Source organism: Sceloporus undulatus, chromosome 3 (genome assembly GCF_019175285.1).
Source record: "Sceloporus undulatus isolate JIND9_A2432 ecotype Alabama chromosome 3, SceUnd_v1.1, whole genome shotgun sequence".
NCBI lineage: Eukaryota > Metazoa > Chordata > Lepidosauria > Squamata > Phrynosomatidae > Sceloporus > Sceloporus undulatus.
Window position 1 is genome coordinate 220,429,673 of NC_056524.1, and position 27,917 is coordinate 220,457,589.

The following is a 27,917-nucleotide window of genomic DNA, read 5'->3' on the forward strand; positions in this document are numbered from 1 at the left end:
CTATTCAACAGCTTCTTTCAGTTCTGAGATCATTCGGTAAGATGCCAGCTTGACCAATTCAATATATGGCTGAAATAATAGCCCGGAACTGCCACACAGGGCGCTGATATCCTCTGTCACAGTGTGATTTGAAAGGCCGACACTGAGAATGAAGAAGTGACTAGAATCACCAGGAGAAGAATCACGCAGGATGCCAGTAAACCGCCACAGCACTATGAAGATCCAGACTATCTTTGCCTATGAAAGAAAAATAAAAACAGAAAGTCTTCATTGGATAAGTAAAAAAAGAAGTGAAAAAGCCATTTGATTTTGGCCTTTGTTGAAGGTCCCTGTTTGCTGATGGCAAAAAGAATGCATAAGTGTTTTTTGGGTTTTTCAGGCTATGTGGCCATGTTCCAGAAGAGTTTTTTCCTGACATTTCACCAGCATCTGTGGCTGGCATCTTCAGAGAATGCTTGCCTGGAAAGGAGTTGTTGGTATAGGCAACCATTCTCTGGAAGATAAACAGCCACAGATGCTGGTGAAATATCAGGAAGAAACTCTTCTAGAAATGGTCAATAGCCCGAAAACCCACCAAAAAACTATGGATGACGGCCATGAAAGCCTTTGACTTCACAGTGTATAGTGGTTTGCAAAAACTTTGGCACTAATCAGATGGGAAGGATAGCACAGGCCAAGTCCATGCTATCCTGCCCCAATCTTGTCCCAGGTCAGTCCCTGAGTGGTACGTCAGATGCTGGCATCAACACAGCCACTCGCTGCTGTGCCATGGACCCCTTACCACCATGTCCCCTGTACTTTCCATAACCTTGTATCTGCTGAGTAGACCCTGTTGTGGCTTTCAGGGCAGAAATGGGGAGCTGGCTACACCCACAAGGCCAGGAGATCACATCTGATGTCACGGCCATGACAGGATTCTTCTCAGCAGACATGATGTGAGGTAGGTAAGGGCATGCAGGGCTGTCTGGTTTATTAGTTGTTACCACAGAGTTTCCTAGAAACTCAGTGGCAAAAAGCTCCATGCAAACAGCATGGATGGCCCATGCATACAGGCCCCATGTCATTCAGACTCAAGAATACTTCAGGCTTTGAATAAAGGACAAGCAACTTCAAGAGTATTTAGCAAGTGCACTAAAAGCATATTGGGTGCCTATTAACCAAATGTCTGAATATATTTTAAAATTGGTGGTTGTTGTTGGTAATGCAGAAAGAAAAGTGCTAATAAAGCATTTTTTCCTGAATCAAATGTACATTTAAGCATAATTTGAATAGCATTCCAATTATATCTGGTGGAGGGGAAACTGTTTAAGCATCAATTGTAAAATGCTTAAAATGAACAAAGCAGGGGAGTATGTCTGACTTCCTTGTAATGGTTTAGGGCAGTGGCTGTAATTTTGAACTCAATGTTGGTAGAACCCTATTCCCTGTTCCATAACACTGAAGTAGTTCAGTAAAAAGGCTTAGGTAGTCTTCTTAGGCATACTTCTAAAACCAAAATATACTTCAATGACTACTATGGAAGTATTACAGAATAATTATTAAACACCTTGAAGCACACATTCATAGGGAAAATAATAAAAAGCTTTTTTTGTTCTGTCCAGCTCACGCCAGTCACATGCTATTTATGAGGTACATCTTTCTCCCAACAATTAGGAAGGGTGTTAAAGCCACGTTTGTCATGTAATAGGTCTAAAAGAGATTAATTTTTAAAATATGAGAGAGCAGCATGTCTGGGAAAAGCAAGAATTGGTGCACTGATCCACCTAGGTCAGAACTTTCAGTTCTAACTGGCTTCCGTTGACCTCTAAGATCTCAGGTGGAATTTTGTCTAACCCCTACTATCCCATTTAATGGGAAATGTTAGTAAATGAACTGGGCCCATCTACATCCAAAGCATTTTTTTCTAACACTGATGTATGTCCCATCCTCACAGAGCACTATCATATCTATATATCCCCCACACTGTACTGATTGTGGCAGGAACAGTCCTGATTAATTTTCTGCCATCCCACTTTCTCAGCTGCTTGTAAAATGTTTGATTTTCTCTCTCCTCCTTCTAGCTCTCCCCTGCCCACTTTGTCCTCAGCTTATTCAGTTTTGCAAATTGCGTTCAAAGTGAAAAAGTAGTTTGCACTCCAATATTCTCAGCAGTGGGAGGGAGAGTGCAGGTTCTTGTCCTTCCCAGTAGGCTGAGGCAATCTACTGAAGCATATCCTGGCTGCTATGTTCTTCCATTTAAAAACTTTTGCCATCTTGATCAACACCTATTGTTGCTTGGTCACACGTGTTTTGGTTTTCATCTGTGCAATGCTGATGAATACCACTTGCAAAATGTGATACCTTGCTTGTTCGAGCTTTTGACTAGACAATCTTCCTCAGGAATGTAACAAATACTTGCAAAATATTCTTCTTGCTATAACAAAGTGGGGATTTTTAACAGTTTGTGTAGAAAATAGTGTGTTTTTTACCAATACAATTTTTGCACAAATGCTGTGTTAAGTGCAAGAAACAAGGGTGTGTGCTTTTTGCAAAACTGAATTCTTACGAGAAAGTCCTGAAGTTGAAAATAATTGAAATATATGAAAAATCTTTCCTAATCTCACAGAAAGATTTTTTTGGGATCATTATTCATTTTTACATGCATCCCTTGTATATACCTTGACACAAGAAAAATGCCTAATTTTTTTCTCATTTGCACATTAATTCACTCTATTAAAACAACAAATTTTCCAATACTTTTTTTAAAAAAAATCTCACTTGCGTGGGGGGGAGAAGCTTTTCACTGGCCCTTAATATTTATTTTAGTTATTAATAAACATGTTTATTTTGCCCTATATCCAAAGATCAGTACTATTTTTATTTGAATGTTAATGCATTCATATTCAGTTTCAGTGTTTCTGGCTTATAATACCAGCAGAGATTTTTTTTAAAAAAAAAAACTCCATGTAAAATCAGATCAAAAACTTTAGGTTTCTTCTGCTTATTTGCACTTTCTCAAGTCTCTTCAGTACTTCCAACATTATCGTAATCCCTTTCATTACATTTCTAGATCTTACTTAAATAATATGTATTCACTCTTAGTGGCAATGGCAGGATATGCGCCCTAGTTTGCTCCACAGGGAAGCCGCAGCCTTCAGACTGTGGGGCTTCCCCGTGGAACAAAAGAACCCTTAAAAGACGGGTTCTTTATGCGGATGCTTGGACGCTGCAATGCGCCAATGGCACACTGCAGTGTCACAAGCGCGCCGGGACGTGCGGACTCTAGGTGTCTGTCACGGAAAATGACAGTGCCCATGTAAACGGGTGCCACCATTTGCATCCTGGCAATGTCTAGGGTTGGGAGCATCTAAAAATATGCTCCCAGGCAACTCTAGTACACATTCAGGACGTACTAAAAGGTCCATGTAACAGGGCCAATTCTGGAGGATAGTCATGTTAATCTAGTGCACCCTTCTCCACCTGGCCCAGCATGTTTTGGGTGGAGCTGTTTGCACCCGCGCATGATTGATGTTTGGGGATGTTTGAATTTCATCCAGAACCTATGAGGTCTGGGGCAGCTGTTATAGGGGTAATTTTATCACCACCCCCCCCCCCCCGCAACATCAAGTCTCATATTATGAGTTGTCTTAATGACAAGTTAAACATGGCAGAATGTGTTCTGCTCAGAAATAGTTCAGTAAAAAAAAAATGCTTTGCTGATTCCACTTAACCTCTGTAATAGGATCCATCTCAGGGCCCACGTTTTCCGCTTTATTCTACAATTAGTGAAGCACCTCTAGTCTGGATCAGGAAACCAGTAAGGGTCTTTTCATCCTGTCTCCACCACTGTGGTTTCTATCTTCACTTGGCCCACCATGGAGCACAAAACTAGAATTGAACACTATTTTGCACTATTAGAAGAGTGGAAAGCTATATTGCAATAGCAATTACAGATACACTGGGACTGTCTGGTTTGGAATCCAGGATGAATTAAAACCCTGTTTCTCCACCCATAAATATCCTGACTCATATTAACCCCATCAGCACTTCCTGTAGAATAAAACAGAGGGAAAATATATCACTGATAGCTGCATCATTAAAATAATGCCTGTTTTGGCCCTCATATTCCAGAGACTGGCTTAACCACAAAACCTATTAGGAAACATATTGGTCTGATGCCACTGGCACCTGAAATTTCATTGAAACTGTTTGACATATTATGTTTTCTGGACTAATGATTTGGAATCATGTTATGAATGTGTGGAATGTCATATAATGTTGATGAAGCTTCCAGACCTGCAAAACATTTTATCTGGATGCAGCAGACCATGGTGTTGTTGGGAATAATTCTGGCATCATGGGTGGAACTTTAAGTCCATTAGCTGTATAATTTTAGTTAATTTTAGTTTTAGTTAAGAGGAAAAGAGTTTAAAACTGAAAGGAACATTTCAGCCAGTCTCTTAATATAGTAATTTGGTCATTTAAAGAAGGCTTTTTGTGTAAATGAGCAGTGTTGTTACTTCCCAAGATGTCTGTGCTGTTAGAGGTTTATGGTTTTTTAAAAAAAAGATGAATGGTAATAATAAATGTTAACAAACAATAAATGTGTTCTTCACTAACCTACCACCACAAAGCTGCTCCTTCCCAGATTTTTCTTCTCTCTGCATTTTTTCTTCCTATAGATAAAAAGAAACTTGAGTGTGTGTGTGTGGTTACAAAGATTTCAGAACACATACTCTGTGTTAGACTGTGGTAGTTATGGATGATGTAATTTATTCACTATTGGAATAGTAAAGTATTTGTGCTTCTAAACTATAGCATGGTCTTGTACCATTCCTTTAGTTGTTGTGGTATAAACATCACTTTGTAGTTTATCAGCTACAGCAACATTTGTGATACATAATGTCACAGGAATATAAAGAAAGCTCTGCTGGATCAAATCAAAGGTCTGTCTAGACCACTATCCTATATCCCTCAGCCCTAAGCAGATATCTCTGGGATGTCTACAAACAAGAAATATGGGTAACAGTCCTCTTCTGCTGGTATTCCTCGGTGTTCCACTGGTATTAGTGGCTCACTGCCCTGATCCTGAAGGTAATATATAAACATGTTGTCTACAGGACAGGAGTCTTGGCTATTTAACAAAATGGTACAGTGGGTTGTCTGTATCAGCAGGCTTTGGATTAGTTAATTTGACCACCTGCAGATCACCAAGCCTCATATTATTCAATGGCAGCAATGTGAACATGCATACACTGAAGTGTGCAGCAATGTGAACATGCATACACTGAAGTGTGCATGTTCATGTAGACACACTGAACGATATGGGGTTCAATCATCCATCTTTTTTAGGGTCTGTGGGGGCTTCCGGAACCATACCTCCACCTATAGAGATGGCCTACTGTAATGAAAAGTACCACTAGTACATGTGGTAATTTTTTTGATACAACTGATATTTTAGCTATTTCAGGGCTCTACAAAATCATACACTATCTGTTTCCATTTCCTTCCCTTCAGAAGGGGTTAAATAGCATCCAGTCTACCCCACATGCACACAAAGCACAATCAAATAGCCCAGCCTAATGTGCCATCCAGTGTTACTGGGCTCATTTGCAATAACTTTGTTATTTTTTTTAAAAAAAATTCACCAGCCTTTTGACTGATGAACTAAAATGTGTGCTTACAAGGCTGACCAGATAGTTTTCTTTCTATTGGGTAAAACAAAGTTACTGACCAGTTCAGCCCTGGCTATTTCATACATCAAGCTCTTTGGATGAAGGTTCAAAAACTTGCCTTGAAACTTGATCTGACGTCTGGAAGAAATAAGAATAGACTGAATTATTAACATATTTTGGAAAGGTAATATACAAAGAAAGTTACTGAATGATATTTATAACACCTGTTTTGCAGCAATATAAATATAAAGAAATTAGGCTATTTCTGGCTCTTTCCAAAGAAACTGATAGCTTCTGAATGGAACTCTGAATCAAGTCTGAATGGCACAACCATGCCTGATAATACAAAATGACATTATTTTGACAGGTCACACTATACATGAAGAATAGAAACATGTAAACAACTCCAAATGTTGCTGGACTACAAACATCATCAAAGACAAAGGAATTGTTACATGGATCTGTAATTGGTTGACTGGCCGAAGCCAAAGGGTGCTCAACAATGGCTCCTTTTCATCCTGGAGAGAAGTGACCAGTGGGGTCCCACAGGGCTCTGTCCTGGGCCCAGTGCTATTCAACATCTTTATCAATGACCTGGATGACAGAATTGGGAGCATACTTATCAAATTTGCAGATGACACCAAATTAGGGGGAATAGCTAATATCCCAGAGGACAGGATCAAGATTCAAAATGACCTGAATAGACTAGAAAGCTGGGCCAAAGCTAACAAAATGAAATTCAACGCAGAGAAATGTAAGGTATTGCACTTAGGGCGGAAAAATAAAATGCACAGATATAGGATGGGAGACACCTGGCTGAATGAAACTATGTGTGAAAGGGATCTAGGAGTCCAAGTAGACCACAAGTTGAACATGAGTGAACAGTGTGATGCGGCAGCTAAAAAGGCCAATGCTATTTTAGGCTGCATCAATAGAAGTATAGTGTCTAGATCAAGAGAAGTAATAGTGCCACTGTATTCTGCTCTGGTCAGGCCCCACCTAGAATATTGTGTCCAGTTCTGGGCACCACAATTCAGAAAGGACATTGAGAAACTGGAGCGTGTCCAAAGGAGGGCGACAAAAATGGTGAAGGGTCTGGAAACCATGCCCTATGAGGAACGACTTAGGGAGCTGGGGATGTTTAGCCTGGAGAAAAGAAGGTTAAGAGGTGATATGATAGCCCTGTTTAAATATTTGAAAGGATGTCATATTGAAGAGGGAGCAAGCTTGTTTTCTGCTGCTCCAGAGAACAGGACCCAGAACAATGGATGCAAGCTACAGGAAAAGAGATTCCACCTGAACATTAGGAGGAACTTCCTGACAGTAAGGGCTGTTCGACAGTGGAATGCGCTCCCTCAGAGGGTGATAGAGTCTCCTTCCTTGGAGGTCTTTAAACAGAGGCTGGATGGCCATCTGTCAGGGATTCTTTGATTTGGATTTCCTGCATGGCAGGGGGTTGGACTGGATGGCCCTAGTGGTCTCTTCCAACTCTACGATTCTATGATTCTATGATTCTATCATTCAACAATTTTCACTATGTTAATTAGAGCAGATGGGAGTTGTAGTTCAAAATTATTTGGAGAGTCAACTATTATTTGGTAGTTCCCTAGTCCTAGTAACTACCACTTGACCAGATATTACTGCATTCAGGCGATGGCCTATCCAGATGTAATATTGCTCCAGATCCTGTGACATTATAGATATGACATGAGGATATAGTGCAGCAGGTCCACCAACGTGAATAAAATAAGGAAGTTGAGAAAATCTGGAAGTTTGTTGGGGAGAGGAAGTATAATGTGTTTTGGACTCTGAAAACAGAATTGGTCCAAGGTTTAGGTAAAAATGCCACTGACCTTCATCCCAGAAATTTGGCATGCATTTTATAAACGTCTGACCTGTGCACTGGACAGCCCATCCCCTTGCACCTGAGCCCATCTCAACACAGGTTCATCAAGTGTGGCTTAAGAAAATGCTGTGAATCTACCATTTTCTTGATCATTGTCAGAATTTAAAATATAGGCAATCTCAGCTGTTCCCAACTATCTTTTTCCTTCAGTAACATTACATATGTTGCAGCAAAAGCTGTAGTAATCCTCAGCAGCAGAATTACTATGGCTTCCATTCGGCTGACATGCTTCAAGATTTGACTATGGCTACAGGGGGGATTGGACTCATAGAGAGTCTTACCGAGTCTTGTCTTTCACAACTGCTGACAGCTCATTCTTCAGGGTTTTCTCTCTGTCTTCAAGAACCTAAAAGCAAAATATCCAGCAAGTTTCAGAAGCCTCTCTGAGCAATATATTACACTTCACACAATTCAAAGCTCAGGGCAGTTTTGTGATATATGATAACTATGGCTAGCATCCTTCCAGTGACATATGCAGGTTTAAATGAAAGTGGCACCTACATATAGAATGTATTTGGTCCTTTTAGGGGTAGGAATTCACTATCTTCTTCATACAACAACCAAAACACCTGTAGAACTCACCCTTCCTTGTACCTTCCTCACATTTACTGGTCAATGGAGACTGAGGAGCACTGGAAAAAACATCTGTGTGCCTATAACCAGATACAGAATGACGAAGACATTCTCCAGACCTCCTTGGGGATGGTGGCATAGTTGTGAGTAGTATAGGAGGGGAGAAGGGAGATGTATCACAGTTCTTTCTGGGCAGAACTGCATAATATGTATCCAGAAGCAGGACCTCAGTATCTGTGTTCTCTACAAAAAAATGAGCTCATTCCCAAAGTATTTGGCAGCAGACCTACATAGTCATAACTGCTCAGAGTGCAGTGTCCTATAAGATAGGACCTATATAAATGGCTATTCTGTGTGTGCATGTAACAATCTGCATTTAATTGGCAAGAGAACAAAATGAGTCATGGTTAATGGTTAGTAACAGAACAATTTGTGTATGGACATATCAGTAACAAATATGGCTGGCCTTTTCCAATGGATCCTCAAAAAAGCAGCTTTGCTGTTGAGACTGTCCATTGCCTGTAGGCAAATCAACATGTAGCATTAGTGTCATTCAAGAGGTTAAAAACCACTGCATTAAACGATTGTAACATGGAGGACTACAGAAGAAAAAAAAGTTCTTGCTTGTTTATTTTTCTTTCCTTTTTGTAAAGGATGTACAGGTATTCAGAGCTTCATCCAGCAGAAAATATATACATTACATACTACTTTTTAAACCATCCAACTATAATATTATGCTAGAATGCTGTAGGGAATTGCTACTGAGAAAACCCATGTAGGATCTGCCTACATAACTGCTTAACTCATTGATACCTTATTTATAGTGATTGTCAAGTCCTTCTGTTGAGTATAACAAAGAGAAAACAGTCAGACATCATGAAGTCATGCCTAATTTTTGAAATTATTTAAGATTTGTTGTTGTTGTTGTTTTGCATAGTCAGATATCTTTTTATTTGTAAAGAGTTAACCATTCCCATCATTAGCACAGATTTCTATTGTCAGGTAGTCCTCTTTTTATCATTTGCTTTGATTTTTCTGGTCATTATAATATGACCTCCAATGTATTATAATTCCTACATTACCACCCTTGGGTGATACTAAATCCAAGCACCCAGTTGGAAAATCTCGTAAAACTATTATTTTGGTTTATTACAATGATATCTTATGTGTACTTAATCAGACTGGGCTTAACAAGGTTTACTCTTTAGCAAATGGGTTTGAGACTGAGGCTAAATTATACACCTGTTGGTATTCACATTCTGTCATTCAATAGCTTACATTTACCTGTATTTTCACTTCATATTCTTGTATATACTCTTCTAGCTCCCTGATTTGATGTTTCATCTGAAAAAGAAGTACATATTTTGACACATCTTTCTAAGGTTCCATGTTTTCTATCTTTGTTCAGCAAAGTTGACAATTCCTACTGCCTGAGGTAGTCACTAGGTGCGTGTGTGTGCACGCACGCACATACCTACAAGTTGCCCATTGATTTATGGCAACCCCACTAATTTCATAACAAGGAATACTTAAAGGTGGTTTTACCAGTTCATTCCTCTGAAATACAGCCTACAGCACTTGACATTCATTGGAGGGCTCCCATCCTACTACTAACAAGGGATAAACCTGCTTAGTTTCCAAGATCAGACAAGATCTGGTGTCTTCAGGGTATTTCAGCCTTCAGTCATATATTCTGTACATATTTTTCCTGAAGAGAAACTAGGGATGTGAAAAAAATTCTCATCGCTTGGTTTAAACAGGAGGGCTTGCAATGGCAAGACAGCCTGTCATTCTCTGTCTCCCTCTACCCCATGTCTTGTCCTGAGAAGCAGACACTAAGCAATTTTTCTTATACTTTTCATAATTTCTCAGTGAAAATTACTGTTTCTTTCCCGTTTCTAAAGATAAGTACTCGCACACAGAACAAGCAGAAGACTGATTAATCACAGATACAGAAATGTAACCAAAAGATACACACAATTAATCCAATACTGTAACTTTTACAAATCTATGCAACATAAGTCATAGGTTTTTTTCTTGCATTTTCTAGGAAACCACCAAAATTAGTCTTGAAAATCTACAATACCTCTCCATGATGAAGAAAAAAAAAAAAAACACCTCACAATTTTATCCCAAGGAGAAATGGGGGAGACAAGCAATTGCCTCATTTACAAGGCAAGGATAATCCTAGCCAGGATTATATCCCTATAAAAAGCACATTTCAATGTCCACCACTTGAGACAATGTCAGAAGACAGAGGAGAGCTAGCAAGTGATTTAGAACAGCCTGGTTGTTTGCTCAAAAGATTGAGAGTCTTGAACCATTTCTTGAAACATTTGATAACCAATGGTAAGTGGAGACTGAGCATTCAAAAATAACACACTTAGTGTTTTCTCCCATATAGTAGAAGGAATGGTGTAATAACAAGAGGAAGTTTCTAATGAATATGAGACATAGCCTTTCTAGTGTCAAAGCTATGCACATTAAAGACTAGCTGATTTCAATAAGAATGTTAGATCAATCAGTGGTCTTCAAACTTTTTTGGGCCACCCCCCCCTTTCCTCTTGGGCAACAATCCTAGTGCCTCCCCTCCAGCATATTTTTTGATATTAGGTCTACTGTTCTACTGCAAATTCAAAACAGCCAATCTAAGTCACTGCTCCCTTTGCACTAATCACCTTGGAAACAGCAACCAAGCAGCTGGCTGAGCAGTGACTGAGAAGCTTCTTGCTTATATCAGTCTTGCAGCAAAGACTGGCACAGGCAAGGGTCTTTTTGGTCACTGTTTCACTGATTGCTTAGTTGCTGCTCCCTTTGTGCCCTGTCATTCTGGGAGCAGCAACTGAGCAGCTAGCTAAGCAGTGACCAAGAAATATCTCGCCCATGCCAGCCTTGCAGCAAAGGCCAGTGCAGAGAAGAGGCCTCTTGCATGCTGCTCAGTTGCTGCTCCCAAGGGTGAACAGGTGCAAGGGAGAAGCTTCTCCCCAGAGAAGAGGGACTCTCAATCCATCGTTGCAAAGAAAGACATAGCCAGTGCATATGTAGGGGGTTTACAGGGGCCATATGCTCTGGACTGGAAACTGGTGTGGGATGGGAAAGGGAGAGATTTTAATTACAGGAGCCACTCCAAGACTTTTTCCAATAATCAAGCACAGTTACTGCCCCAGATACATATTCTAATTATAATTATTACTATTAATAATTGTATTTATATCCCACTCTTTAGAAATGCCCAGAGTGGAAGACATGGCTTCCCCACACAGCTTCATGTGTCTACTCTCCCACACACATAAAAAGGTTTTGTCTGCTACCTCTTTTCTCACTTTGTCCGATAAAAGAAAGCAGGAGCAGCAGTGCATCTGCAGCCTGCCAGCCAAGTCCCAGCAAAGCTCACAAAACTTAAGCAAGGTTCCAAATTTGAAAGCCCTTTTTTGCCACCACTTCTCCCCACCACCATGTGCTCTGACTATTTGCTCCAGTCTGTCCCAAAATGGTGCCGCTATGAGCCACAAAAGCCCAAGCCTCACATAATTGCCCAATTGCCACCAGTAGTGAAAGACACCAGTAAGGAAGTGAGCTCACATGGGCAGGCAAAAAGCGGGAGACACCACCACACAAAATGATCAGCAAGGCTGTGTAGTGGTTTTTTTGAGGACCCTGAAAAGAAGTTTCATGCAATCCTAATCCCCACCACGGTTCTAAATACAGCTGGTTTCCTTTGTCTTTCTTGCACACCAATACTTTGAATAAAGGCCCCCCTGCCACCTCCTTTTCCCCTCATCAACCCCCCTACTACCTCCTTTCTACCTCACTGCCTGCTGGAAGCTTCCACCACCCCCAGGGGGTTACCGCCCACTGGGAATCACTGGATCAAATCAATGGAACCCAGAATTGTTTGACATTAGTTGTACTGTGTTACACATTCACAATAATTAAGTTTACCTTTGTAAAAACTTCATCTTCCTCCATACAGGTCAACTTGCTTTCTTGAAGCTCCCTCTAATTAAAACAAAAGCAAAACAAAGTATTTTAACACCGGTGTCAAAATTTCTTCACTGGCTCCCAATTAGCTTCTGGGCGCAATACAAGGTATTGGTTATTACCTTTAAAGCCCTACATGGCTCAGGCCCGAGTTACTTGTGGGAAAGCCTCTCCCTACATAATCCACCCCGTGCACAAATTCTTCTGGGAAGAATTTGTTGCAATACTGTAACACCTGATTAACCATAACTTCCTATAGAGCATATACTGTCACAGCCCCTAAATTGTGGAATAGTCTACCAGAAGAGATCCGTCTTATTACTACCTTAGACACCTTTAAGAAGGCACTTAAGATGGATCTCTTCTGGCAGGCTTATCCACCAGATTTTGTATAAGAGACTATGGTTAAGGCTCCACCTTGATTATGATTGTATAATTATTTGACAATTGGATATTTTAAGGAATTAATAGGAATGTGTAATTCAGTATTAGTATTTTATAGATTGTGTTTTGGATTGCATTGTATTGTTTTAATGATGTAATCCTGCTTCGATCCTTGAGAGAGGTGGGAAATATAAATATTATTTATTTATTTATTTATTTATTTATTTTGGGGTATCTTGCGTGGGATAACTCAGAAGCAAGGGGTGCCCATACTTTTCTTCTCCATCTGACCAGGAGAAATAGCGCCATATATGACGTAAATGAACTAAGACCTTTCACACAATCCTCAATAAAAGGAAATTCTATATTTCTATTCATTTCAGTCGGTCTTGTGGTAGAAACACTGTTCCATCCAGATGTCTTGCTAATAGCCTGTCTCTTCCATGTAATTTTACTGTCTTCTTTCCTGTTTCTTTTCCATCTTTTCATTTTATTTTTTTCCTCCTAGTTTTTTTGTTACTAAGAAATTGCACTGAGCAGGAGAAAATGGAATAGCTTTATAATAGTTGTGCTTGGAATCTTGTGTTTGGAAAAAAAAATCATTCTAAATATATAGTTACTCTTGCCCTAAATCCATATGACTGGCATCAAATGGTAGTAAATAAACTCTATATATCTACATCTATATTTTTATCTACATCTACTTAGAGAACCTTGCCCCAAGCAGTATAAAACCACAAAAATGGTTGAAATGATGAATACAATCCCAAAAACATTGTGACTGTGTTTTGAAAATATGGATGAAATTTCAAATTCACTCAGGATAAGAGGAATGTTGTGCACATGACAAACACAGATGCTAGTGAGTAGTTCACGATTAACAAAGAGTTAGATAAGAAAGGAACTATTTCTCTGGTATCTCATATAATCAGGTGAATGTGGCGTGACCAGTGCAGCTGATAGCATTCACGTCATTGACAACATGAATGCTCCAGTCCTTGAATGAGCTGTTCAAGGTGCCAACAGATTACTAATTTTCAGACTCGTCCATTATTCCTCCATTCAAATAATTAACAGTTTATTTTGCATTAAAATAAAGGAACTTTATCGAGACTTCTGGCATCCCATGGAAAAGTATCTATGTGTTGTTCTAAGGGCCCTTACAGACAGGCCAAAATAAAGCTGCTTTGGGTCATTTTGGAGGTAAGCTGTTTAAATGATACATGCGTCCTAAGAGTCTGGAAGCTGCACCAAAGCTGTACGCCAGTCCTTAGGACTGAATCATGGCTTTGGTGCAGCTTCCAGACTCTTAGGATGCATGCATCATTTAAACAGCATACCTCCAAAGTGACCCGAAGCAGCTTTATTTTGCCCTGTCTGTATGGGGCCAGAGTTTTAAGTCTATCATATATCTACATTTACTCACTCGTAGTTTATTGACATGGCAGCAGAGCTGCAGGTAACTTTGTTGGTTGATCTTTCTGGAGGCAGTTAAAGCTGAACTCTAGTGTTGGGCATAAACATATAGAAATAGTCACATTCAGTTCAACATGGAACATGCAACACACTGTATCTATTTTGTATTCGCTTACATCTCCAGTGCTTAAGGGCTAAATCAGTTATGACTCCAGTGGCCTGGATTCCATTTTTAATAACTTTCCTAATTAGCAGTTTGCTCTCCATGCAGCCAATTAATAGCAGTTTCAGCGGAGTAGACTGACTTCCAAAAGGAATAATTAACAGAAGAAACAGGACATATACCCTCTTCAAGAAAGTCACATTCCTTAACTTCAATTACACCCAAGTCAGGATGTTTATTAGCAAATATAATTTGTAGGATAATCTTAACCATAGATCTTTCATATTATAAATTTGATTTGGCTTTAGATATCACTCAGTTTCACCAGGTCTGGCACTATTATTAGACAGAGTGAGAAGGTTGTCTTAACCCTCCAATTTTGAGGAAGACAGTAATAGTTAGTTCCTTAGTTTGTTATATTTTTACTGTCAGAGATAGAGAGGGAGCTTCTGGGCTTTTCTATCTAAGATATCAGAATAATTTGTAATCTAGGATACTGCACACTCCTTGATGTGGGTGGTGGGATGGGAGGAGGAGCAAATGCCTTTTCCTATTTTGTCTCAGCAACATGACATGGTCACCTCTGAATTTCACAATGATTCAGCTCAATACTGACTATTAAATAATAGTAATATTATTTCTATTAGAAATTGGATTGGAGAATAATTGCAAAACTATGCAGTGAGAAAGGACCACAATCTGTCAATTTCTAGTCCTTCAGGCAGACCATTGACTTCTATGTCAAGTGAGCATACAATTGAAAAATTCAGATATAAATGCTGTTTTCTATCCACTGCATAAATACAGGCATTCGATAAAAGTAGAACTGTGAAAACATTTCTTTTGTCAGGTCAGAACAAACACTAATGAGCCAATATCAGCTTCCATTTGTTTTCAGACTGAAAAGCTAGCATAATTGGTTTTTTAAAGATAAAACTATCGGCTTAGGACAGCCCAGTATGACAGGGAAGCAAGCAATCAGTAGACACTATGGAACAAATAATAAGCAATGAGCTCTCCAAAGGTTGTTGGATGGTAGCTCCTATCATCCCTAGGCAGCAAAGATAATGGTGAGGATTGATGGAACACTTCTGAGGGTGTACGCCATCTTTGCTTTACATAGATTCAGTCAATCATGGTTGATGTGAATTGGCCTTAACTATACGTATATCTACATTGACAAAGTGGCGTTCATGAAATTCAGTGGTATCCTCTGTCTTGCCCATGATCTGACAGACTGAGATCCACATGCAGAAATATTGTGGTCAGGGTCCCTCAGAATTTATGGTTGCTGATGGTTGGGAAAGACCCATGCAAATGATACAGAATTGCCATTCATACAGCTTTATAGGTTTAATATTATTTTCAGAGCAATCTAACCTAGAAGGAGAGATCCATGGCAGAGCTACTGCCATTGTCTTTGTAAAGTAGCAGCAGTTGTCTTATGGTGCCTTAAGGGCTAACATATTTATTGTGAATAAGTTTTCATTTGATTGCCCTGCTAGGACAAAATACAGAGAAACATAATAGTTTCCAATTGGACAAGATCCTGAAGTATAAAGGTATATAACTGAATACTAAAGTTAGGAATGACCATCCTATTTATCATTTCTATACATGTCTGTTAAAACTGGACAGCGAAGAAGACTGAAAGTAAGAAAATCAAATCATTTTAAATGTGGTGCTGTAAAAGAGTTCTACAGAGACTAAAAAGATAAATAAATGGGCTCTACAGCAAATCAGGCCTTAACTTACCCTAGAAGCCAAGATGACTAAACTGGGACTGTTGTACTTTGCCTATATCATTACAAGACATGACTCACTAAACAAGGAACATCACATTACAGATGGATAGACTCAATCAAGGAAGTCACAGCTCTAACTCTGCATGACTTAGGCAGGGTGGTGGACTGTAGGGTGACTTGGCGGTCTCTCATTCATATAATTACCATGAGTCGAAGTCAACTTGATGGTAGTTAACAGCAACAACAACAACAAAGCCCCAGAAGTACAGTAGTTGCAGGGCATTCTAGGGTAGGGTAAGACATAGGAATCTGTCTTATACTGACTTAGATTATTCATTTTTCTGATTTCTAGAATTCCTCTTTTAAAAAAGAAACTTGGGTTTCATAAAATTATAACAAGATGCTGTGAAAAGCTTAAAAGAGCTTCAGGTGTCACACATTTCACATTCTTGTTTTAAATGAATGTTGAATTATTCAAGAAACTGCTTGTGATCTCTACCTGTCTCATTTGTTGGTTCACAAGGGAAAGCAATATCTATCTTAAGTGATACCTTCTCAACATCATCATAATAATGTTGCTGTATGCCTTTAAGTAATTTCTGACTTATGGGGACCCTAAGGCAAACCTATCATGGGGTTTTCTTGGTTTTCAACTCAAAAATGCATATTAACATTTATGTCATATTCTACACAGAAATGAAAGGCACTCTGTACCTTCTCAGAAAGCATGAAGATTCTCAAATGCAAATTTTCATTGTCCTTCTCCTATGAAAGAAAATAATCAACAGTTAGCTGTAAAAATTTATATTGTACTTTTAAGATAAAAAGAGTTTCTTATGCCACTAGCACACAGGTTCCACCAATTCTGTTGATTTTCTCTTCTACTTTTCTACTGGGAAAGGGGTAGATGGGCAGGGGAAAGTGGCTTGACTGTGCATTTTCTGAAAGAACTGTGTGACAATGGAATACACTCCCTCAGAGTGTGGTAGAGTCTACTTTTTGGGAGGTTTTTCAACAGAGGCTGGATGGACATCTCTTCGGGGTGCTTTACTTGTGTGTTCCTGCATGGCAGGGGCTTGGACTGAATGGTCCTTGTGGTCTTTTCCAACTCTATGATTCTATGATTCATTGGATCAGTTTCACTAAGTGGTGTCACTAGTGGGATGTAGGGGTTCAGGTAGCACCAAGTGACACCCTAAATGGGATGGCACCACTGCCTCCTAAACATCTGCTTTTAGGCAGAAACAAGCTGTGGCACTTGTTTGCATCCCTTTAAAATGCTGGAGCTCATCGCAAGAGATGGTGTGAGTGGGGTGATGCTCAGTGGGAGAAGAAAGGAGAGGCCTTGTTTTTTTTAAAATAATTTGAAATTTGAAATTTTATTTTTTAAAAAAATATTCTTTTAACATTTCCTTTAAAAATATCACATCTTACCAAATTTTTGCTTTAACCACATGGAACTATGTACATGTAAATGCATTTAGGCTGTGTGTATGATATTGTAATTTAAAGATATAATTTCCATTTTGCTAGTTGTTTATGTCACAGCTATTGTCATTACATTGTGTGATATATTGGAATTATAATTTATGAGTTGCATTAGTACAAAAAACATTACTAAGGATTCTGTATGGTCTGGTACAGGAGAAAGTCAATGGAGTGTGTGTGATACCATTAGTTACTGCATCAGGTAACACTAACCCTAGTGACTGGTTTCAGTTATTGAGTCCTGATGATATAGACAATATGTTTGGTGCAGTTTGGCCTACTACATGTAAGCTCAATCTTTGCCCATCTCGGCTGATAAAATATAGCAGGGATGGACTAACCAGGTGGATCTAGGGTGCGGCAAATACTTTGTTATGTTCAGGGGAGATGCCTGCTGTCTTGAAGAAGGTGCTGGTGCACATTCTCCTGAAGAAGACCTCCCTGACTATGCAGAGGTATATGGAAACTACTTAAACTTGCTACAATCTGGTTTCAGGGCAGAGCATATCACTGAAATAGCTTTAAGGCTGAAACAGACGGCCCAGTAAAGTTGGCTTCCCGGTGGCTTTGGGGGCATGACATTTAGACAGCGCATGCCCCAACGCTGCCTGGAAGCCATCTGGCTGTCAGCATGGTGGCTGGCTTGATGATGCTCCGGTGGCACTGTGTTTACATGCCACATGCCAACGGAGTGCCATAAAGCCATGGCAGGGGGAAAGAGCCAGTTTTTTGCTGGCTTAAAAAGGAGCAGCATTTTGCCACTTCTTTTTGGGCTGGCTAAAAGCCAGATTGGGGGCAGGGCATGTAGTTGCTGTTGCCCAACCCAGCTCTCCCAGGGGTGGCTTCAAGCCACCCCTTTGGCGTGGTCTGTTTGTCCCCTTAGTTGCTCTAATTGACAACCTATTCTGGGGGAAAGACAGTGGGGGTGTTACCATGGTGGCACAGTGGTGCAGCAGCCACTCACTCACAGATGTTATGAGTTCAATTTCAGCCAGAGGGTTCAGGAGTGGCTCAGCTTTTTATGGGTTCTTTTTCCTCCACAGGGAAGCTGTGCAGTTTGGGGCCTGTGGCTTTCCTGTGGAGGAAAAACAGGCACCGGCAGGCCTCCCTTTTTGGGAGGTCTGTACCGCACCTTTGTCATTGGAGTCCAAGTGGACTCTATAGCATGGAGTTCTTGATGCCAGGTTCAACTGGTGCATCAGCTATGGTCTTTCCTGGACAGAGATAACCTAACTACTGTACTCCAAGCACTGATAACCTCATTAGATTGCTGTAATATGTTTTATGTAAGGTTGCCCTTGAAGAAGACTCAGAAGCTGTAGCTAGTGCAAAAATCCAGAGCTCACCTGCTGACTAGAGTACCATATAGACAGCATATCTTGTCTATCTTATTCTTTTTTTTAATGCACTACCTCTCAATACATTTCTGGTCAGAATTCAAGGTGCTTGTGATGACATTTAAAGCCCTAAACAGTATGGAACCTTGATACTTTAGGGAGCACCTCTCCACATATGTAGTTACCAGAGGATTAAAATCTGCTGGGGGTGCTCCTTGTGCCCCATCAGTAAGATTAACACACTGCATTGGGACATGAGAGGGAGCTTCCTCAGTTGTGGCATCCCAGTTGGAGCTCAATTGGTGCCAACACTCATGTTATTTAGGCACCAAGTTAAAATGTGGCTGTTCATTAAAGCCTTTTGACCTCATTAACCTATCCCAAATACAATGGATATCATTCAAAACCCTGGTGGCACAATGGTTAAATGCCTGTACTACAGCCACTCACTCAAAAATCATAAGGTTGTGAGTTCAATACTAGCCAGGGCTCAAGTTCAACTCAGGCTTGCATCCTTCCGAGGTCACTAAAATGAGTATCTAGTTTCTTGGGAGCAATTAGCTTACAGTTGTAAACCACTTAGAGACTGCTTAGTTCAGTATGTAGTGGTACATAAATGAGGCTGCTATTGCTATTGCTATTTTGAAAAATTGTTAAAGTCTGTTTTGAACTTATTAGTGTAGTTTAATATGTTTAAATTTATTTAATTTTTATTGTTTTAAATTGTGTCACTTGCTTTTTGAGATCTTGATAGAGGATGGGTAATAGATTTATATAAAATATAGATATTTTAATACATAACAATAAATAATTTCCCCTCCAACTCACAGCAATGTCCTCTAGGGGTGTGGTGGCATTTTCCCCATGTTTTTGTTCCCTGTAGGCCATTTTACACCTAGGAAAGGAGGTTTTTTTTAAAAGTACTACTTCTTCTGGTTGTGGTTCTTTTTAAAGTCTTCTTCTGTGCCCAACATGGCCCAGAAGGGGCAAAACATTGTGTAAATGCCATTAGAAATCATTAGAGGACACAAGGGTTTTTTTTGTTGTTAAAAAAGATAAAAATTATACTTAGCTCATGTGGCCCTAGGGAAACAAAAATGGTTCTGGGAGCCATATGCAAGCCATTGTCCTCACTTTGCAAGTCTTATCTTACTTAAACCATCCAGTATTGCCTTAGTTGTAGGTTTTGCTGCTTTACTGTTACTGTTTGTTGGGATCATTCTGTAGGCAATAAGGGCTTAGCCAAGCAGATGTTGTAATATCTCTCATAGCTATTTTCCCCACTTTTCTGTTTCATCATACCGGGTTGAATAGCATAGGATACACATAATATATTGCAGAGCCTGGAGAAGTTATCTTTATGGTCTACAACTCAGAACACTCCAGTCATCACTAAATATGTTGGTTGGGCAGTTCTGGAAGGTATAGTCTGATAAAGTTACTATTCCAATGACTTGTGTATATTTCATATCCCTGTTCTTACAGAGATCTTCCAAATGAGAGCACTGAAAGTGGCCACCATCTAGCTCCTTATTCATAAGAACTGAGCATCATAATGTTAGGGATATAAAATTTTGCTTATGTCAGTCCTGCAGGCAAGAATGAGATAGATAGATAGATAGATAGATAGGTGATAGATAGATAGATAGATAGATAGATAGATAGATAGATAGATAGATAGATAGATTAAAAATATCTATACACTAGGCAAGATAAGAGATTCTGTGCTTGTTTAAAAAATTGATTTTTTCACATTGGAAGCTTTTTTTTGGGGGGGGGTGTAAATGCATTTTTGTTCCCACAAAATGTTTACAAAAAGTAATGAGACAAATCTCACAGAAGTTGATCATTTTTCAGTGTGCTGTCTCGAAGTGTCAGGGCACACTTCCCAACCTGTCACCCTCTAGATATGTTGGACTACAGCTACTATTATGGTTGTTAGGGACATTGAAAGTTGTAGTTTACACGGAGGACTGCTGGAGAGCACACCTAGAGGGCTGCTAGGTTGAGGAAGACTCCTTTAAACCAAACGACCAGTATGACCAAACAGACAGCACTGATTTAACCAACACATCTTTGGTGCCACATAATATGTGTAAAAACTCAATTTGATGCAAGATATTTCTTTTCATTATGTCATACCAGCTTTTTAAGGTACTGATCCTCTGAAGATGCTCCTGTGTTCTCCTCTTCTTGATTTTTCCTTACTGTTTCAATTTCTGTTTCTAAATAAGTTATTTTATCTTCAGCTTGCTTTATCCTGTGTAAGGACCAGAATAAAAATAACAACAATAATGGCAATAATAACAATAATATCTCCCCCTATTTCTCCTTGGAAATTTAGAAACAATTCCTGCCATCTCTAGAGAAATATATTACTTCTCATCATAGCAGGGAAGACTATGACTGGATGACCTGTGTACTTTTTAAGTCCACTGTCAAAATGCCAAATAATAGATAACTTTAGGATGCCTAGTGAACCTTATGATTTTTCGTTTGCAAACTTGGATCAAACAAACCCTCAAATAATGGATAGCTTGAAACAAAGGACCAAAATCTGAGAGCATTCATATAGAGGAATTGCAGTCCTCTGCAAAATATGATGCATCTCCACCTTAACTGGAATTACAACCAAACCTAGTGTCCCCATCAGGTTTCAGTGGGAGGGTCAGGATAGAAGAAATTACTTAGTTAAGTAAAGGCTTATATAATTTGTACAAACATTTGGCATGTAATGAACTTCTCTTCCATTCCTAATGAAGAAGGAATCAGTCAATTATCCCGTGCCATGATTATTCATGTATACCTTTTGAGCTCAGCTTTCATGTTCCTCATAGTTTCTTGTAAATCCCAAATATTTGCCTTGATGTTGTTCCCTTCATTAATGAGGCAGTTGATTTGTTCTCGCAGCCATGCATTCATATGCCTGGACTGGAAGATGGAGGCTCCTTTTGCTGCTATCCAGGATTGCCTTGGATGAGCCAAAAAAAAAAAAAAAAAGATACAACTCAGTTATCACAGACATGGTACTGTACTTGGGAAGAAATATGTAGTGGGTTTCTGTTGATGATGATTGTAATGGTTAGTGTTTTAAAAATCATATATGTCTGTGATTTGAGATGGTAGTCCGAGTGATCTGCTTGGAACCCATTTTATTTGTGAGGAAAATACAATAACATTCTGTGATCTTTTTCCTGTCCCTATTATTACAAACTCACATCCTTGCCCCATTTCTCTTAGCTTAAGGATACTTACCTGGCATTCTTGGTTCCTGTACTGACAGCTACACAGCTTTCGGATATCTGCTGGCAGGAATAACAGTTTATTAGATTTTGATTTTTAAATTTCTGGAAGTAAAATGCTTGTGAGCTGTTCAGTTGCTTAGTTCATGTAAAATCAATCTATTTCCAAGTGTCATCATTACCAGGCCACAGTATCACTTAGATATATGGGCGGGATACAAACCGCCATCTAGTACGTACTGTATACGTACTAGGGTTAGGAAGGGGCGGTGCTTCCGCACCCCCCTAACCCTAGTACGTATACAGTACGTACTAGATGGCGGCGCCCCTTCCACATGGGCGCCGCCATCTTTACGTACTGGACGCATAGCGGCGCATCTATTTCTGACGTCATAGATGCGCCGCAGAAAGAAGCTCCGAAATGGAGCTTCTTTTTTGCTCCACGCGGGAGTCGCGCGGTTTGGCTGCTGCGGCTCCCGCACGGAGCAAATGGCGGCGGCGGGGGAGCGCCACAAAGCGGCGGTTTGTATCCCGCCATGGTGTTTGATTACAAGAGCTATCATGGGATAGTGGTTTGAGCACTGGCCTGTAACTCAGGAGACTAGGTTTTGAAGCTCAGCTTGACCATGTAAACCCACTGGGTGATCTTGGGAAAGTCACACTCTCTCAGTCTCAGAGGATGGCAATTGCAAGGCCTCTCTAAAGATGCCAAGAAAACCCTGTGATAGGTTTGCCATAAGTCAGATAGGGTTGCCATACACCAGAAATGACTTGAAGGCACACTACTACTACTACTACTACTGCTACTTCTTCATATTGCAAGTTCTTTGCCTTCAGGCAACATACAATTTAAATTTGGACAAAGTGGAAGACAACAGAACAATCACATGAAAAAGCAACAGTAGCAAGGAGTGTGTGAGAGCAAATGCAGTTCTATGCCTGTGCTGCACAGTCTATGATGTTTATCACACTATACTCTTAAAGTGCTACAATTCCAGTGTGACTCCTCTAGCTGCCTCCTGTTGCATTGTGGGATTTGCAGTTTTAAGGAGGGGTATTTAGAATTCTCAGGCAGAGCTCTGCCTGAGAATTCTAAATACTCCTCCTTAAAACTGCCAGTCCCAGAATGCAACAGGAGGCAGCTAGAGGAGTCACACTGGAATTGTAGCACTTTAAAAGTATAGTGTGATAAGCATCTATGATTCCTTGGAAGTGAATTCCACTGTAGGGCCAGTATCTGCTTTGATGTGTTCTATAGTGTTCCCCAGGTATCCCCCTCTTTGCTTCCAAAATGAGCCTATTTTTGATTATCTGCCAGCTCTAGCATGATGGGCTAGGAATGAGGTGTGGCATCAATAATAACAAAACCTGCTCTAACTTACAGCTCACAAATTTAATGCCCACTACAATGCCTCAGGGTTATCAGTGTAGAATCAGTCTGGAGTGGTGCTGCATTGTGACCTCAGAGGCAGTCAATCAGTTGCTCAGGCTCCAGCACTTGGTGTCTTCTAGTTTGCCCTTTATTCAACAATGGGGCATCCGGCATTTAGGTTTGTCTGGATGGTTGGAATTTGGTCTTCCTGAGATCTTGAGCGATTGTGTGGCTCAGTGGTGCTGACTCTTGATGCTAGGCTTGTGCTTCTAGTGTTCATTAGGACTCTTATCTGCACTGCAAACATAATACAGTTTTATAACACTTTAACTGCCATGGCTCAATGTTATAGTATTCTGAAATTTGTAGTTTTGTGAGATATTCAGCCTTCTCTGTCACAGAATCCTGGTATCACAACAAACTACAAAACCCAGAATTCCTCATTATGGAACCATGACATATAAAGCAGTGTAAAACTGCATTATTTTTGCAGTGCAGATTAGACATTAACCCCAGATCAGTCTGCAAAGTATTTTCAGCCTTAGGCATTGATTGTGGAAATGATTATAAGCACCACTATTTTCTCCACTCAGAAATTGAACATATTCAGTTTCCTCAGCCTGGAGTCAACATGCTTGCACTATCCAGCCATTAATAAATGTCCTACAGTTTAATTGTGCACATGAAAACTGAGCTAAACATTCACAGTCTGTAGCTTCCAACTTGAAATTGCCTGAAAACAGGCTTGGGAGTAAAATTTAGGGGAGTACATGTATCCATGCTATACACACAAATGCAATGTTTCAGTGATGAAGCACATCCCCCACTCACAAAATGACTACACTGCAGATATACTCCCTATGGAGTTCTCACTTGATTGTAAGGGGACAGGGGAGGGAGTTATTTTCCAATTTAATATGTCAAGTGGCCCTTATCTATCCATCAAGAGGTATATTTACTGTCTGTGAAATCTGGTTTTATATTTAAAAATTTAATTGCTTGTAAATGATTTTTAAAAGGAGAGTATTATACATAATAACATAATATGGCTGCCTTTGCGTTACATAAGGTAATTCAGAGACAAAATTCTCTGCATACTAATGTAACAAAATTTATGTTAACTGAGTTGCTGGTCCACAACAATCTGCTGTTGAGATTAGACAAATGGCCTCCACTGCTTACCTATTCAACGCAAGCTACCGAGTTCTATTAATTCTAATAGTTCTATAATTATTTACCAGGCATAGGGTTCCCAGTTTCTAGAGCCTTGCTCTGAGTCTTTGACTCTCTTCTTCAGTCCTTAGGGCAAAGGTGAGGAATCTCAGAATGAGTATGCTGTCTTGAAAATTGTGTGTATTTTTTCCTCGTTTGTAAATGTGCTCTGTTTTTAAAAATTATTTCACAGGTATACACCATGCAATATGGTTAATACTTAAGATGCCAAGCTTAACAGTATTATCAAGAGCTGTGCATTGTAACATCACCAGTCAACCCCTCAGTGACATTAAAAGAGTGTCATCCTGAAGTCTCACTTCAGTTTTGGCACTGAAACCCTATGTCTTGAGATAGTCCTGATCTGGCATCTAACTGGACATATTGTTATTGATGTTGCAGACTATTATTATTATTATTATTATTATTATTATTATTATTATTATTATCTGCCTGTCTGTCACAAAACATTTACTAAGTGGCCTTTAACATTATTTCAGCACCTGGTGGAAGTTTGTCCCATGTCTGAATCCAAGAATTAGTCCCAAGTTACTAACCACTGAATCAGTTGAACTTACTGTACATACAACAAATGAACATGTCTAAAATGTACTAAAATACATGGTAACTTGATGTCTTTGGACTTGCATCTTGATATTGCTATTTATTTGATGATGTACTGATAAGCACTCTGGATTCCTAAGCTACAAATACAAGTTTCCATGGAGGTGGGATATTTTAGTGAGGAAGCCAATAATGACTTCTGGTTTTGAAAGAAAGGGTGACTAATTAGTATGTATGTATATATGTATGTATGTAAATCTTAATGGCTGGGCATATTGTGCGAATCCAGAAGGTCCCAGATTCAGTCCTTGGGTTCTCAAACTGATCAGCTATCAGATGAGGATAAAGACTTGTATGAGCTGAGAGCAGGGATGGGAATACTGCAGCTAGTGTGCCACATGCTGTCCCTAGGGGCTTTTCCTGAAGTCCCAAGAGTCAGAGTGCCAAAGATCTGGTACCATCCTCAAACTGGGAGGTGTTAAATTTGCCTCATATCAGTAAGGTGCTCCTTCTAGAAGATTCTAGGAGTGCAGGACAGCTAAAATATATACCAAACACCCCCTCAACTGCTCTAAAATACAAAGAAATCAAAATTGGAGGTTACTTCCAGTTTTGGTTTTGGGCACTGTCCATACCAGGGACAAAGTTTAACCCCTGCACCCACCCCTGTTGTAGAGTTACTGCCAATCAGAGCAGACAATACTGGAAAAAGTATAAAAGTAGATTCCTGTTTTACTTTTACTTCATTACTTGAGCTGTTGAGGAGAATTTATTCTATGCTTGTTCCTGTCACATTTTGTTTCTTTAGGTTGCATGTTCTCTAGAGAAAATACTGTTTCTTTTGGAGCTAATTATTGTCATGTGAATAGCTCATGTATTCTCAGCAAGTCCAGTTTCAATTTCAACAAGACCTGGAAATTAGTTAATTCACTTGGTGGTAGTGCTATCAGAACCATGAGGACAGGAAGAGATAAGGTGGAAGGATCCCACTGGATTACAATGTCTCTACTGCAACAACTCAATTTCTACTCACACAATTGCTATGGAATTTTAGAACTAAAACCAACCATACAACCTTGTTCATAACAGTCAACATTACCTTAGCTTCACTCATGTCATTATCTGTCAAGAAATATATTCAAATATGTCTAATTTGATTTTCTCTGTAGATTAGCTGAGTCCATGCATGAATATGTGTGCTGTGTGTCTTTGTGTGCATCATTGTATCTAGTACATCTGTAACCACTGAGGTCATAAAGGGCTTGGTAGTCTCCTAAGTGAAAAACATCTGCACAGGTGTGTTAGTACATTTTATTTGCAAGACCAACAGATATGTGTTAATGGTTTTACCTGCAGTGTATGGCTATGAAGCAGTCAAGAATATCAAAAGGACACCATTCCATAATAATAATAATAATAATAATAATAATAATAATAAATTATTTTATCCTGCCTCTCCAACAGGATCGAGGCAGTTTACAGTACAATAAAATACCACAATACAAATTTAAATAAAACCTATTATCCCTCCCTCCTAAACAACATAATAATTCTCACAACAGTAATAAAATAATAATAATAATAATAATAATAATAACATGATTTATTTATAGCCCGCCTTTTCACGGGAAATCAAGGTGGGTTACAACATGGAAAAACAATTGTTACATATCTAATCCAATTAAAATGTATCTCCCTCCCAACTTCCCATCCCAAATGATAAAAGAAAATTAAATAAATTACAATATAAAACGTTATATTGATAAAAATCAACAGAGTTGAGGAAAAGAGGAATGGACTCTATAGTAGGAGGGAGAATATGCTATCGTGCTTGGGAAAGGGAGGCTAATTTGGAAAGGCCTGCCAGAAGAGATCCATCTTAAGGGCCTTTTGGAAGGCCGCTAAGGTGGTAATGTGGCGGATCTCCTCCGGCAGGTCATTCCATAGCCTAGGAGCTAGAAGGCCCTCTAGTTGACAGTGGACAGTCTGGATTTTCTAGACTGAAGTAAGTTCGTCCCAGAGGACCATAAGGGGTGGGGTGGATAATATGGGAGAAGGCGCTCCCATGTCAGGATTTAAAGGTAATAACCAACACCTTGTACCTTGCCTGGATACTAATAGGCAGACAGTGGAGGGATTTCAATACAGGTGTTATATGATCAGATCTTGATGAACTCGCAACCAGCTTGGCTGCTATATTTTGTACCAGTTGAAGTTTCCAAACTTGGTATGAGGGTAGCCCCATGTAAAGTGTGTTACAGAAGTCTAGCCAAGAGGTTACTAGTGCATGTACTACTGTTTCTAGGTCTCCAAGACTGCTTGGAATTGAATGACGACCGTCCTCTTGATCACCTTGCTTAAGAATGGTAAAAGTGACACCGGCCTGTAGTTATTTTTGTCCAGGGGGTCAAAGGAAGGCTTCTTCAGAAGTGGTTTAACCACGGCATCTTTGAGGCATGATTGAAGTTGGCCTTCTCTAAAGGAATAATTAATTATTGGCTTTAATAACATCTTAGTTGTGTCTCCCCCCTGGACGGCCAGCCAAGATGGTCAGGGATCGAGGGAACAGGTCGACTTTTTCATACTGCCAAGGAGCTTGTCCACATCCTTGGTACTAACCGATTCAAATGGATCCAGTATAACAGTATAGGCGGAGGCGCTAGATGTCTTTTTTATTGCCTCTGTAATAATGCCGGAGTCCAAGTCGGCTCTTGTCTGAGAGATTTTAACCGCAAAGTGATTATTGAAAGTGTCACAGCAGGCTTTGGTTGGCTCTAATAAAGGGTTCTGGGTGGAGGGCATTTGTGTTAAATTCCTTACCACCCTGAACAGCTCTGCCAGATGAGACTTCACAGATGCAATAGATGCAGAACTGAAACA

General features: G+C 39.7%; 1 protein-coding gene across 1 annotated transcript; it reads right to left on the reverse strand.

Moving 5' to 3' along the window:
• LOC121925949 lies at positions 1-26,232 on the reverse strand. The gene is made up of 12 exons (XM_042458512.1): positions 26,137-26,232; positions 21,903-21,949; positions 21,454-21,618; positions 20,790-20,907; positions 16,537-16,587; positions 13,925-14,002; positions 12,076-12,132; positions 9,418-9,477; positions 7,842-7,906; positions 5,714-5,792; positions 4,578-4,655; positions 1-237 (listed from the first exon to the last, which is right to left on the reverse strand). The coding sequence occupies exons 1-12, from the start codon at positions 26,149-26,151 to the stop codon at positions 1-3; spliced, it is 1,050 nt and encodes a 349-aa protein (XP_042314446.1). The 5' UTR covers positions 26,152-26,232.
• Positions 26,233-27,917: the final 1,685 nt, after the last annotated feature.